The sequence below is a fragment of the Aptenodytes patagonicus genome, chromosome 1, assembly GCF_965638725.1.
Source record: "Aptenodytes patagonicus chromosome 1, bAptPat1.pri.cur, whole genome shotgun sequence".
Classification (NCBI taxonomy): domain Eukaryota; kingdom Metazoa; phylum Chordata; class Aves; order Sphenisciformes; family Spheniscidae; genus Aptenodytes; species Aptenodytes patagonicus.
The window spans coordinates 196173997-196187482 of NC_134949.1; the positions used below are offsets into that span (position 1 = coordinate 196173997).

A 13486-nucleotide genomic window follows, 5' to 3' on the forward strand; every position below is an offset into this window, starting at 1 on the left:
GATAGAGATGTCATCAGACTGCTACTGCAATACCTAAATTAGTCTCTGCCAGTTGCAGATAAGATGCAGTCTGAGTTAATGGGACATCTCCCGAGTGAATGTCGAGGCCATAGCTGTCCTCTGGCTGTGGTCTCCCTGGCTGACACAGTTGCACCCTGCGCTGCTCCCTGCTGCACGTCACGGTTTCCTCCCGAAGGCCTAGTCTGCCCACCAAGCTGCTCATGGGGTCATTTCTACCCTGCTTCAGTTCACATGGGCTGGGTGAGCAGAGACCTCCTGTTTCAGGTGTCTACGATGCCTCAGTGACTGAACGGGGTTAGGGATGTGCACATGAGCCGCTCTGCAGGCAGACCTTGGCAGATAGGGAAACAGCTGGGACAGTAACCAAAGCAGCCAGCACAACCACAGCTGGAAGAGGACACCTATCCATGGGCTTTGGTGCCACAAGACCTGGCAATGTTTAAGTTTGGCACCAGTGGAGTGGACTCAGGAGGGTCCTAATTCACCATCACGCTGCACCTTGAAAATTCACTTGATGTGGGTCCCTACCAGGGAGCTTTTTAAGCTTACTTTGCACTGTCAATGGAAACGTAGGCAAATGTTCAAAAACACCATTCATGGATTTTTGTGCTTACCCCGGAGACCGAAGATGTTAGACTAGTTCCTAGCTAAGCTGGTTTTCTAAGTCCCTTTTTAGCCCCATGCTAAAAAAAACACCCACGGAGCTGCTTGCAAACTGTACGTAGCTCCTCCCTGGGGGTAGGGATTTGTGAGCCCTGGTGGCATGAGTCTTCACAGCCGCTGCACGTTGCCACCATGACCCCCCATGGGGAGCACACCCAGAGGACTATTTCACCCATTCTCAAGTCCATGTGTACAACCAGAGTGAAGAGCCCTTGTGATAAATGAGAATCAGGCACAAGTGGCCAATGGAGGAGAGATTACAAATGCTATTATCCAAAGCTCTTTGGGGCATAGACAGTTATAAATGTGGGTGGCCAGAAGGTTTTTTGGGAGACTCCCCATCCACTGAGATGTGGTAAGCAGCCGTGTGTGGACTCCTAACCTGCTGCCAATGCAAAATACAGCACAGCAGCCAGGAAGCACTTGTATGCTTCTGGTCTGCCTGCAGGTGCTGACAGCACAGAAGAGGAATAACCAAGCTGTTATACCTATAGTATGTATGGATACCTATTTCACAACTGCAGTGGACTAGGAGCACCCATCTGTGCAATCAGTGTTGCTCCACTGACAAGTGGTAAAATGTTATGGGGGAGTAAGGCATTCACTGCAGCCACTTGTTTGTGGCCTAACAGAGCTACGTATTCCGTTCCTATCAAAATTCAAGGAAAATTAGTCCCTCAGCTCTGTAAGCTCACCCTCGAACTATGAGCTAATGAGATTATGCATCGATTCCTAGCAGCCTGCTTATAATTTTGTTCTTCCTGTGATTTCTGCATGAAGACTGGGAAGTAGCCCCGACACGTGTCCTCTCCGTAATTCCAAGGACTACATCTCTAATGATCCATGTGAAGCTTATACAGGGATCTCCTCTAATATTTTGAGCAACCCTGATTATTGAAAGCACATATATAGAAGTGTGGGCCCAATACAGAAATCCAGAAAGCTTCCCAACATGCCACGTAGCTGCAGAGCCTCTTTCATTGGGTGAAAATTATGAAAGATTGCCATGTGATTGCTAGCACCACTTCTTGAGCTGAGAACATTTCTCTTTTAAGAAGATGTAAGATCTTTTAACCAGGATTTACTTCCCTTTCCTACTACTCATTGCTTTTCTGTGGCTTCTGCATAAATAGCACTTGGGTTTTGCTTCAAGTTTTTGTGTTTTTCCTTTCCACTAACAAAACTGAAAGTTGTGAGCTACAGCAAGCAGAAGAAGGAAATACCGAGCACACCAGAAGGCACACAAGCTGAGGTAGGACAAGATTTGTCTGCTTTTTCTGATGTAGATAAAAATGATTGCTATAATTTAAATACAACCTACCTCTATTTCTTATTACTCACAGTAAGCTTTTTATTTGTCAGAAGCTGTGATCATTGACTAAAATTCTCTATGACAAAGCTGGTCTTGAGAATCTGTTTTGGCAGAAAAAAGGGTGAATTTATGTAACTAGGAATGTTTGCCAGATGCAAGATAATAATCAAGTTGTGGATCTGATTAAGTGAGTCTCGTTTTTTAACTAGATGAAAAATATAGATTTGGTTTATGGCAAACTGTTAAAAGATGTTAAAAGTCAGACTCTTGATTTTTTTAAAATTATTATTGTGCATGTAGAAAGGTTAATGCAATGCCAAGTTTTGATGAATTCAGTGTTAATTCTAAGTATTACATTCTATTACATTTACTCTTGGTAACGCTGCTCCTGAAACACAAAGTGAATGCTAGAAAGAAAGCCAATGGGAACTTTAAAAAAACATGAGAACTTCTGTTTTCCTCAGAAGTGCAGCAGCAAATGCAAGTGATCTCCTATATAGCAGCGATATCATGACTGCCTTCCTATTTGGGTAATGAACATGAGACTGGTGTCCGGGATCCTCTTCAGACAGAGTGTTATTGCACAGACCATCTCTTTTTCCTGGCATGAAAGGATCTATATATTTATCGCTTAACATAGCAAAGAACTCTATTTTGAATGAACAGCCTGATTTCCCTATTTAACTTTGCATATGCAGAACACCTTATTAAAAATAGGTTCTTTGGTAGTTCCTCATGTTATAGTGAATGGAGTGTTTCAGAGCAGCAGATCCGAGATCAGCAGTTTGGAAACGGAGAGTTTAATGTTTACACTTTTAGTGACAGTAGAGGTTTCATATTTACACCTTTAGCAGCAGCACCCCTCCACCACACCTCTCTAAAAGGAGCATGTCCTTCTGTCCAGGCATGGCATAGAAATCGATCCCACTGTCTGCTAAGATGCTGGATGACTTGATTGACCACTCTTGGTTTAGCCCTCCACTAGAACTGGGGATAGCCCGTGGCTGCTGACTATTTCCGCTTTCCCAGTAACAGCTTTTTGACATACAGGGTGGAATCTCTGTAGTAATATCACTACAGGCATCGGTCTCACTTCACCAGCAGAAATTAGGAGTAACACAGTGAAGTCAACTGTGGTTGTTACACTGCCGGGAACTAGGGGCAAATTGTGACTGTAAGAAATGTGCTGGCAGCTCAGACCGATGTCCTTCTGGCCCAATATTCAGTCTCTGGTGGTGGCAATAAGTGAGGCTGGTGAGAGACAACACGGGAGCCTGATCACCTTCCAGAGTGCTTTCCCTTTGCATTTCCCAGCATCTGGACTGCTGTCCAGGGCTGCTGGAGAGTACATCCCTGCCCAGTCTTTTATTTCCCATTTATTGTTCTTGCATTTGTCTGATCCTGTTTTGACCCTGCTGAGCTGCCTGCCCTCACTGCCTGCTGCGGCAGCAGGCTCCTGGTGCTGCCCACTCCTCGCTGTACAGAGGAGCACCCTCTTTTATCTGTTTGAAAGCAGACTCTCAACAACTCTGCTGAGCACCCCAAGTCCCAGTACTGCAGAACCCTATGAATAACAGTACACATTCATACCATCCAACACCTTCGTGACTCTGTAAACGTTGACCACATCCTTCTTCAGCCTCCTCCTGTCTGTACTGAAGAGTCTCAGGCTTTTTAGTTCTTGCTCTCTCCTTGATCATTTCACTTGCCCCTCTCTGCACCTTCTCTAACTTCATAATCTCTTTTTTGGGTGTAGAGACCAGAACTGCTCACTATGGGTATGCATGGAGGTTTTATAAAAGTGATACCCTACTTTGTTCTCCATAGCCTTCTTGATTATGCCCTTCATTTTGCTGACATTTTTTGGTTGCTTCTGCTGCTGCAGACAATACAGAAATGACTTCAGTAAATGGTCAGTGATGCCAATGCCAAATGCCCTTTCCTGAATGTAACAGCCAGTTTCAAGTTCATATCATGTAGGCTTGGTTTAGGTTATTTTTCCCAGCACGTATCACCTCACATTAAAATACACCAATGCTCATCTGCCACCCTTTCAGCATGGCATCTGCCAGCCTGGATAACTGTCTTCTCCAGGTTATTGATAAAGATATGGAATAAATCTGGTCTGAGTACCAAACCCCAGAGGACCCCATTGCTGATTCGTTAAGCCCCACACTTTGCTTCTTAACCTTCAGCCAGCTTTCAGTCCATAAAAGAACATGCCTTCCAGCTCTCTGGCAACTTAGTTCCTTAAGAAACCCTTGGTGCAGAGCTTCGTCAAAGGCTTTGACAAATGCAACCCTATAAATGCATACATATCCATATATACATATAAAATGACCGCTGGGCCCCCTTTATCCATCATCCTCACAGCCCTTCAGCAGGTGAGTGGGGCAGGATCTCCTTTTTCAGAAGACGTGCTGACTCTTTCTCAGCAGACTGGCGTTTCAATGAGCTCAGCACCTTTGTTCTTCATTACAGAGCGCCCCCCCCCCCCCCCCCCCCATGTACCAGAAGTGGAAATCGGTCTCAGTGGTCGGTAGCTCCCAGGACTGAGACGACTGACTCGTGGCCCTCGAGCTGCCCTCTCAAGCCCTTCTTGTAGATGAGAGCTGCACTGGTGACACGCCAGTCCCCTGGCACAGCACCTGATTGTAATGGTGGGTTATGTGCCTTGGCCGGCAGTTGAGATCCTTCAGGATACTCGTGTAAATGCCATCTGGTCCTGATTACTTACTGGCCTCTCGCTTATCTGGTTGGTTTAATACTTCCTGCGCACATCCCTCGAGAGGAGCTTGCTTCTCTGACCTGTTTGCTGCATCAGGTGTGAAAATACCCCAACATCTTTGGCGGGGAAGAGTGAATTCACTGAGTTTCTCTGCTACGGTCTTCTTGTCCCAAAGAGATCTTTTGCCATCAGGCAGCCCTGCCAATTCCCTAGCAGTCTTTCATCTTTCAGTGGGTTTACAAAACTTACTATCAGCTTGAGCATCCTTTACAGGGTGCTTTTCACATTTTTTATTTTTAATGCTCTTAGTTTCCTCTCCATATTTGACCTGCCATTATACAGGCTTTCCTGTTCTCCCCATTTGGACAAGCCTTCTGCTTTCTAAATGGTGATCTTTTCCCTATAATTGTCCTGCTAACTTTTCTACTGGTAGACATAGGGCTCAATATTTATTAAAATATCTATTTCTTTTGGAATGTAGGCTTCTAACACAGGTTTTGTTGAATTTTCTGTTTGTTTTTCTAAACAGTCCCCAAAATCATGTAGGCTTCTTCCTTCTGGGACTGTTTCTCTGTCCCACAACACTGCCGAACCTAGCTCTACTGTGATTGCCAGTACAGGGCTCCCTCCACCAAAAACTGCTTGACCTAGGACCTGTGTAGCACTAAAGATGAAATGTAGAATAGTATCTTGTGTTGTGGATTTGTTTGCAGAACTAATTTTTCTAGGGGTCAGGCATTTGTTGCATATAGACATTATATCTCGTTCTGCTGCAGCATTGCATCTTTAGAAAGGCACCCAAAATCTCCTGCTATTGTTACCTGCCTTTCAGCTTCCTACTCCCACTTAGCATTTTCTGATGACTATCATCATCATGATGAGGAGTTTGGTAGTGCATTCCTAGTACTATATTTTTATTATTAGAGTATGGGATATCTGCCTACAAGGACTCTGTAGTGCTCCTCTTTAGCCATAATGTTTTTATGCTGTTGCAAGTTATATAGTCCTTCATGCACAGTGCCACTCCTCCACCTGTGCTTCCTACACTATCATTACCATAAAGCTGGTAGCATGGCAACACAGGTTCCCATGGATTATCCTCCCTCTTGCAGGTCTCTGAGGTTCTCCTCGCACCAGGGTTGCTGTTTCATGCCAAGCCTTGCAGCTCTGCCGTCTCATTTTGGGCTTTGAGCATCAGTGCAGAATTACATGTAAGATTTGCTTTTGCTCAGTCACTCAAGATAGCACGTGCCAGCCAACTGGATTTATGGGCAGTTGGATTTGCCTTCCCTAGTTATTGCAGTCAGGCTTTATTTCTCTGTTGGCCTTGTCAGAGGTGCACTGGATGTCAGTTCACTGCCCTTGCAGGTCTCATCAGTCCAGCCCACTTGCTCTCCCATGCCCATCAGCTCCTGTGTTACTTCTAATGAAATACTGCTCTGCAAACCTTTCATTCTGCAGTGCCAGCAGCCTGGCTCCACTCTGGGTACGGCGCAGACTGTCATTTCTGTATCGCTTGCCTTTATCCCAAAAGATCCCTCAGTTCCTTACATACCTAAATTTCTCCTCTCGACTGTCTCATCCATGCACTGAAACACTGGGTCTGACCTGAGCTTCTCTCTTGCCTCATAGCTGAGCCCTGAAGATCCCACCTTCATCCCTGGTGCCCACAATGACCACAGCCACCATCTGCACAGACATCTCATGAGGTCTGCTCCACGGGCAGATCTGCTCCCGCCCTGCTCCTGCTGAGTCAATCTTGCCTCAAGACAGCCAGCCTTGCCCTCTGTGTCCCCAGCCCCTTGCCCTGCACACATGCACAAAACCTGCCCCTTGCAGGCGGCCATACATGTCGCATGCTGGGCAGTTTATGGGGTAGCCCCCACTTTGCTGCTAGACTGCTACCTGCATCCTGAGATTAAAATCTTATAATTTTGGGGGACTTTTATTAGTTTAGTATCTCCTCCAATTGAACAAATCCTCTTACTTTTGCTCTATCAGTTCCCCACCTGGATTGCACACCCATCCATTTGTTAAGGATGTTAGATTCACCTTAAGCAAGGAATGCCTTTCTGTTATGTCCTTACCATAAACCACACTCAAGCCAGGCTAAGACAAAAGGCAAAACATTTATTCATAATAAATAGATGTAGTTTATAATATATGTAATTTATAATAAAAAGTAAATTTTTATTTATAAAATCCATACTAATCAAACTGTAAATGTTTCTGAAAGGCTTCACAGAGGTAAAGAAAAGAAATCCCTCCCCCCAACTCTACATCTAATCTACTTACACAGCAGTTATTTCAGAAAAGCCTCCTTTTTCCTTGCTCAGCTGATGTGCTCTCTCTCTCCTTCCAGGGTGGTTGTCAGAGCCTTTGACACATGTCAGCTGCTTCTACTTGATAGCTTCCATCAGGGAAACTCATATATAGAAAAAATCTCCTGCTAGGGAGTTTCCATCAGAGAATTCTTGCAGTACCGCTTGAGAGAGACTCCCATTTCAGATTGTCCCTTCCTCTCCCTCTTTTTTCTCAGAGGGATGTTAGATCTTACTGCCAGTCTCCCTTCTGAAGTCTTTCAGGGGACCCTGTAGGTCCAATATCCCACCTGAAACCCACCCTGTTTTTTCCTGACCCAGGAGACAGTCTGGATGCTCTTGCTGAAAACAAAGTTTATTGCCTGTCTTTAGATATGTCATTCTTTCTGTTTATCTAGGAGCCATCTCCTCACCTTAGCTGGCTAATGAACAGCTCTTGGCTTCAAGGAGGGATAAAATTCTCCCCTTCTCCTCTGTGGTTGCTTGAGGCAGTCCTGTGTGATATATATCTTTCACTGCATCTTCCTTTCTGCATTGATCTGTGTGTTACAACTAATAGGAGCATGGTGGTTAACAGCTTTCCTTTCTCTTAGACATCCCATAACAGCTTGAAAGTTTTGTTTGGATAATTTGGAGAGGAGTCTAAGTACTGGCTTTCTTGCCAGGTCCAAGGATGCTGGCACGCATTATGAGCACATTACACATGTGCATTTAGTTTCCTAAGGGTCTTTAGCTGGAAGGAGAAATGAGGAGCACAAAATAGCTTTAATGGTAGTTGTTAGCTAGATAACCTCATGTGAAGAGCCTGAGCAAAGTGCCTCAGCCTCTGTACTTGTAGTGGTCTCCCCAGGGTGCAGGGACCCAAAGGCTTTTCATCAACTGAATTTTCATTGCCCTAATCCCGTCCTTCAGCAGATAGCATTGGACCAGAAGACATCACTTGTAGTGCTCAGCAGGTATTTGAATTTGCCCACACTCCAAGTTCTTCATCCTCATTTGATTCCTCTAACTCACAGGTTTCACACGCAATGGAATGCTTCAACAGGTGGCAGACCTCTTCATTGATATTTTCTTGTGTTTTGGGGTTTCTAAAGGCAAGGATGCTTGGGCCATTGCAAAACACAGTCAAAAGGGTTCTTCCCTTTGCAGTACCTCGATCTGCGATGTTTCCCTGCAAAATGGGGAGATCAGGAGAAAAGCTGGTCCTTGATCCTATACAGAAAATGTGTATGTCAGACAGTCGCTTTGTACAGAAAACCAAAATCGTTCAAAACTCCTCTGATTGCAAAAGATTTGTTCTTAGGAAGTGTAACTTGTCTTTCCCCTCCATGAGGAAAGAGGATCTCAAATGAGGAGGAGATTTCCTTTAGGAGCACGTGTTTACTGAGTCTGGGGCTTTGCTGAGCCCCAATACCCAGTTTGCCCACTTCCAGTCTTCAGCACTCCTAAGCTCAATAGATATTATCTTTATTTTCTGGAGGGATAATTTCAGGCACTGCAGGGATGGGAATGACGACAGTGTGAGCAAATGTCCCCCTTCCCCAAGCCGCCATGCTCCCATCCACAACAGGAGGGTAAATCCTGCTCCTTGGGAGCCCAGCCCAGGGATTGCGCTTCCCACGCTCCCCATCGCAGTGGGGCCAGATAAAAGGCGACTGCTGGGGCACATCTGGTTGCTATATTAAAGGATTCAGACGGACTCTGAGTCACCACCCTGAAGATACTATGGGCTGCTCTGAACATAGCTCAGGCTCCCACACCATGGCTTGAATTCACAAATTAGTTCCCGTTTACAGCACGCTGGGAATACCGCACTGGGTAACTGGGAGTCCAGAGCACCCAAATCTAGAGCCTATGTTTCCCCCTAGGGAGACTCCATCTGTGCAAATAAATTAATTTGAAATCATGAAGACAGTGAGGTCCAGAATAAGAGATAAGATGCAGTCATGTACCATCGACCTATTATCACTCTCACTGAGGCAAATTAAAAGCTTCTTTTTTGTGCATCTAAAAAAGCCATGTAGTTCTAGTTTTTAGGCTAAAATTTTCCATGCCCCATCTCTAGAATATGTTGGCAGATGCAGAGAGGGAATTGCTTGCCACTATTAAACAAGCAACAATACTGAAACCTTCCTTTCAAAATACTACTAGCTGCAGGTCAGCTGAGAGAAGAAATCGGGAGTTCAGCAAGGAAATAGACTCTAATGAGAAAAAAAATTATTATTTAGAGTGTTTTAGTGATGAGTGGTTTTGATTTGATTGAATTATAGCCTCATAGGAGGAAAAAATGTCACTTCCTGTGAACACAGCCCATTTTCTCACAACCATTTTCATTAGGGCTGCAAACGTGGGCTGCCCTGGAAGCTGCAGTGCATGCAGATGACTATCTATCTGATGCAGAGCAGTTGAGCACAAAAAAGATTGAGAAATTTGTAAATGAATCAAAGGCCCCACAAAAGAGGCATAGAAAGCCATCAGAAACTTAAAGGAAAGAAGAAATACAGTGTAAGGAGGAGGAAGTTAAAAAAGGAACTATGCATAACTAGCACAGTATTTATGCAGTGTTTAAGGTCAAAATATCCTTAATTTATAGGTTCTGAGGAATAGCACTATACCTGTGGTATTGCTTGGGAAAGTTCAGTGACATGCTGCCAACAACAGACAATGTACCAGAAAAATTTCACTAGTTCCAGTCAGCAAATTCAGTTCTTTTGGGTTTTTATCCTAATCTGAAACACTGACTTACCAGTAGACAGTGATGTCTTTTCTGATCAGGTTTTGATGTTCCCATGGCAGGTAACTGGGGACTCAAAACCTTCCTGCTACAAAATGGCTGACAGCAAGTTGGCTTGTTTTGCAAGGAGATCAGAGAATTGCCATTAAAACACATACATAGCACTCATCTTTAAAAGGCAGCACTTTCATAGGTTGAGACAACAACCAGCTGCTGTAATACTGAAACTGTTTAGAGATAACTTGGGTCTTTATGCCTTGAGATGTGTATTTACTGGGACATCACAAGTGATTACTCATTAACAAACCTTTATTTTCCACTGCTCTCTGCATCTTTCAGTTTCTGCCCTCAGAGAAATAGTCCTGAATAGCTGAACTCCCTGCCTGGCTTGTAACCCAGCACTCATACCACTTCTTTTTACTTTGGCAGAAAGACAGAGAGCCTGGCTCTAGACTATGAATATTTGCAAGATGGCACTAGACAACAACTTCACCAACAGCTCCTTCAACTGTACGATTGACGGCTTCAAGCAAGTCATTTATCCCATCATGTATCTCTCTATCTTCTTCCTGGGTGCTGTTGGAAATGGCCTCTCCATTTATGTTTTCTTCCAGCCTTCACAGAGGAAGACCTCAGTAAACATTTACATGCAGAACTTGGCTGTTTCAGATCTCATGTTTGTGACCACTTTGCCCTTTCGGGCCACATATTTCCTGTTGGGATCACATTGGATATTTGGTGATATCGTCTGCAGGATCATGACTTACACCTTGTATGTGAACATGTACTGCAGCATTTATTTCCTCACCGTGCTCAGCGTGGTTCGTTTCATAGCCATCGTCTACCCGTTCAAACACTGGAACGTAACCAACATAAAATATGCCAGGATAACATGCGCAGCCATATGGGTCTTCGTGCTGGCAGCCTCCAGCCCTCTGTTAAGCAAGGGAATCGCTGGGTACAGCAGCCCAGAGAAGTGCTTGGACCTCCACCCCTCCAGCACGCGCAGGCTCCTCATGATGAACAACTTTGTCCTCATTGTGGGCTTCATTCTGCCATTTTGCACAATTATTGTCTGCTACGTCTTTGCAATCAAAGCATTGCTCAAGTCCAAGACTCCACAGCGCAAGAAGGCGGTCTGTCACAAGAAGGCACTGTCAACCATCATCATCACTCTCATCCTCTTCCTCCTCTGTTTCCTGCCATATCACATACTGCGAACTGTCCACCTCATGCACAGCAGCTGCAGCCAAACCAACCTGCCCATGCACAAAGCACTGGTGGTCACTCTCTGCCTTGCTGCCATGAACAGCTGCCTTGATCCCATCCTCTATTACTTCGCTGCTGAAAATTTCAAAGCTAGAATCAGAAGTTTGTACCGCAGGTAGCTGATGCATAATTGCAAAATGCTATATATATGGTCCCAATGGGACACCTAGACTGGGTCCATACTATTCAATGGCAGAGGCTGTGTGGTGCTAGCCAGCCTGCACCCCTGCTTCTCGGTGCCAGGCACTTCTAGAGCAAAAGTGTCTTTGAGAGAGCTCGTTGGGGATGGCCAAAACCGAGGCAGGATGATCAGAGGTCAGGTGCCTGGGTGTGAACCCTGGTCCTCTTCTATTTAGCAGTGTAGATATACCTCTAGTGTTCATCTTTCCCAGGACAAGAGATTGAAAGGGATTTACCTTGCCATTTATTAGAATCCATTTATTTCATTTCACAATACTCAAACAGTGACTGGACTTGAAGGGAAACTGCTCACCTGACCACCTCAGTGTCTGTGTCTGAACCTCTCTGTGCTCCATTTCCCTGTGTGTGCAGAGGTGCATGGTTCAGACACTGTGATACCCAACAGCTTCATCGTGCCCTGTCAGTTCCCTTTGCAAACGCCGGCCAAAGATTTACACATAACAGAAATGTAAAGCATCCCTGACACTTTCTGCTGAGGCTGACTTACAAAGCAGGCAGAGAGCCAAACAGGACCCAGCACCAGCTCAGGCTGTTCAGAAGGCATTAACTTTTCTAAATTTTCCACCCTGAAGAGGCCACCAAGGTATTTTGCTTAACATTTCACTGACTGTCAAGTGAGATAATGATTTCAAGCAAATGGCATGGGCATGGAGTCCTATGAGTAAGATGACTGCTGGCAGCGAGGGCAGGATGCGGACGCACAGAGCACGAGCCTGCACCCTGCAGCTCTTCATGTGTGCGCCGATCCCTTTGAGGCCATTGCAACACTTGTTTTTACACTCAGTGTTGCCAGTGGTTTTCTGAAAGCTGAGGTTAGGCAGCTCAGTCCCCATGCAGGGATCCAGAGACAAACTTTTAAAATTATTTTGGTCCAAATGGGGGGTAGCTAGGGAGTGGTTTCCTCCACACAGGTAAGCCAGTCTGACAGTGAACTGCTGCCAAAGGCATCCCTAATCCCTCACCTCCTGCCTGCTCCGAGGAGGAATCTGGTCCCTTTTTTCATAGGATTAACTTCCAGTTGCTTTGAACTCCCTGACGTCAAATCTGCACCAATGCAACGGAGAAGCACTAAGCCAGGAACAGGAGGAAAGACAGGCAGCAGTGGAGGAGGAGGAGGGCTGTTTTAGAAAGCAATGGGGAGCTACACCTATGTGTACTTTGGAAAGTCTCACCAACTGGCTCCCTGCATTTTTAAGTCTGAATATTTTCTAAAATACATTTCCTAAAAATCAGACCACTTGCAATTAAGTGAAAACAGGCTCCAAACTCAGTCTGATCACATTCAGATTTTGTTTTTAATTACCTCATTTTTTAATTAAAAAAAACAGGAAGTTTTGTCGTATTTTCCAGGAAAACAGCTTGTCCTATAGGAAAACTAACAAAAATGCTGAAAGCCTTCCCTCCCTGTGAAATCCACCCAAAGGAAGGTTTCTGTCAGTGAAGATACTTTCCCAATGCTCTGAACTTTTTTGGAGAAAGCACTCTATAAACTGAACATTATTGCTCCCAAACAAAAATAGCTGCAGCTAGCTATTTTCATCTCTCTCTGAAATATGCAGAAAACAAATCGTTGCTGGTCAGGCGGAAAAGTACTTGGCAAATCACTGGGAAAGTCACAGTTTTCTTGGCTATCTAAGGGTTATGTTCAATTGCAGAGTCAATCTATCTCAGTCACTTTATGCTGCCTTTGATGTAAGCACAGTTTTATCATGTCTTCACTAAAGTTCATGCTCCAAATCCTTATTTCAATAACTCAAGTGGCATACCTGAGAGCTGAGCTAATGATGCTATGCGAACTCCTGCAGTACTTGATCCCATGCTATTGAAGGAAAAGGGAATATTACCACTGGTTTGCAACAGGAATGGGATCAAGATGGTAGCCTGTGCAGAGGGATAGCGGACAAATAATTGGAAGGAAGGGGGCAAACTCTTTTTCTGCATTTTTTCCCTGTCAGGACTAGACCTGAGCAGGGACAAGTGACAATCTTGGAGCCTCTGACAAGATACTGTACACCGTAAATACTACAAGGGAATGGAAAAAATTAGCCACAGTCTAATCTCACTAATGTGTTTTTGTCTGTATCCATCCAAACGCACCCTATTATCAGATAATTTTGCATCTAGAGGATATATGTATCTCAATTATGAGGTCACATTTTTTTTTTATTGACCGTGCTACAACTTTGTTAGCAATTGAATTAACTGTCAAACCTGTGTTTTAATAAACTAGATTTACT

At 44.6% G+C, this 13486-nt stretch overlaps 1 protein-coding gene across 1 annotated transcript; it reads left to right on the forward strand.

Annotated features, from left to right (window-relative positions):
- The first annotated feature begins 10234 nt into the window (after positions 1–10234).
- On the forward strand, positions 10235–11167 carry CYSLTR2 (cysteinyl leukotriene receptor 2). Its single transcript, XM_076345972.1, has one exon. The coding sequence runs from the start codon at positions 10235–10237 to the stop codon at positions 11165–11167; it is 933 nt and encodes a 310-aa protein (XP_076202087.1).
- Positions 11168–13486: the final 2319 nt, after the last annotated feature.

Excerpts from the sequence above, each read along its gene's own strand:
- CYSLTR2 (XM_076345972.1), top strand. The coding sequence starts at position 10,235 with ATGAATATTTGCAAGATGGCACTAGACAACAACTTCACCAACAGCTCC.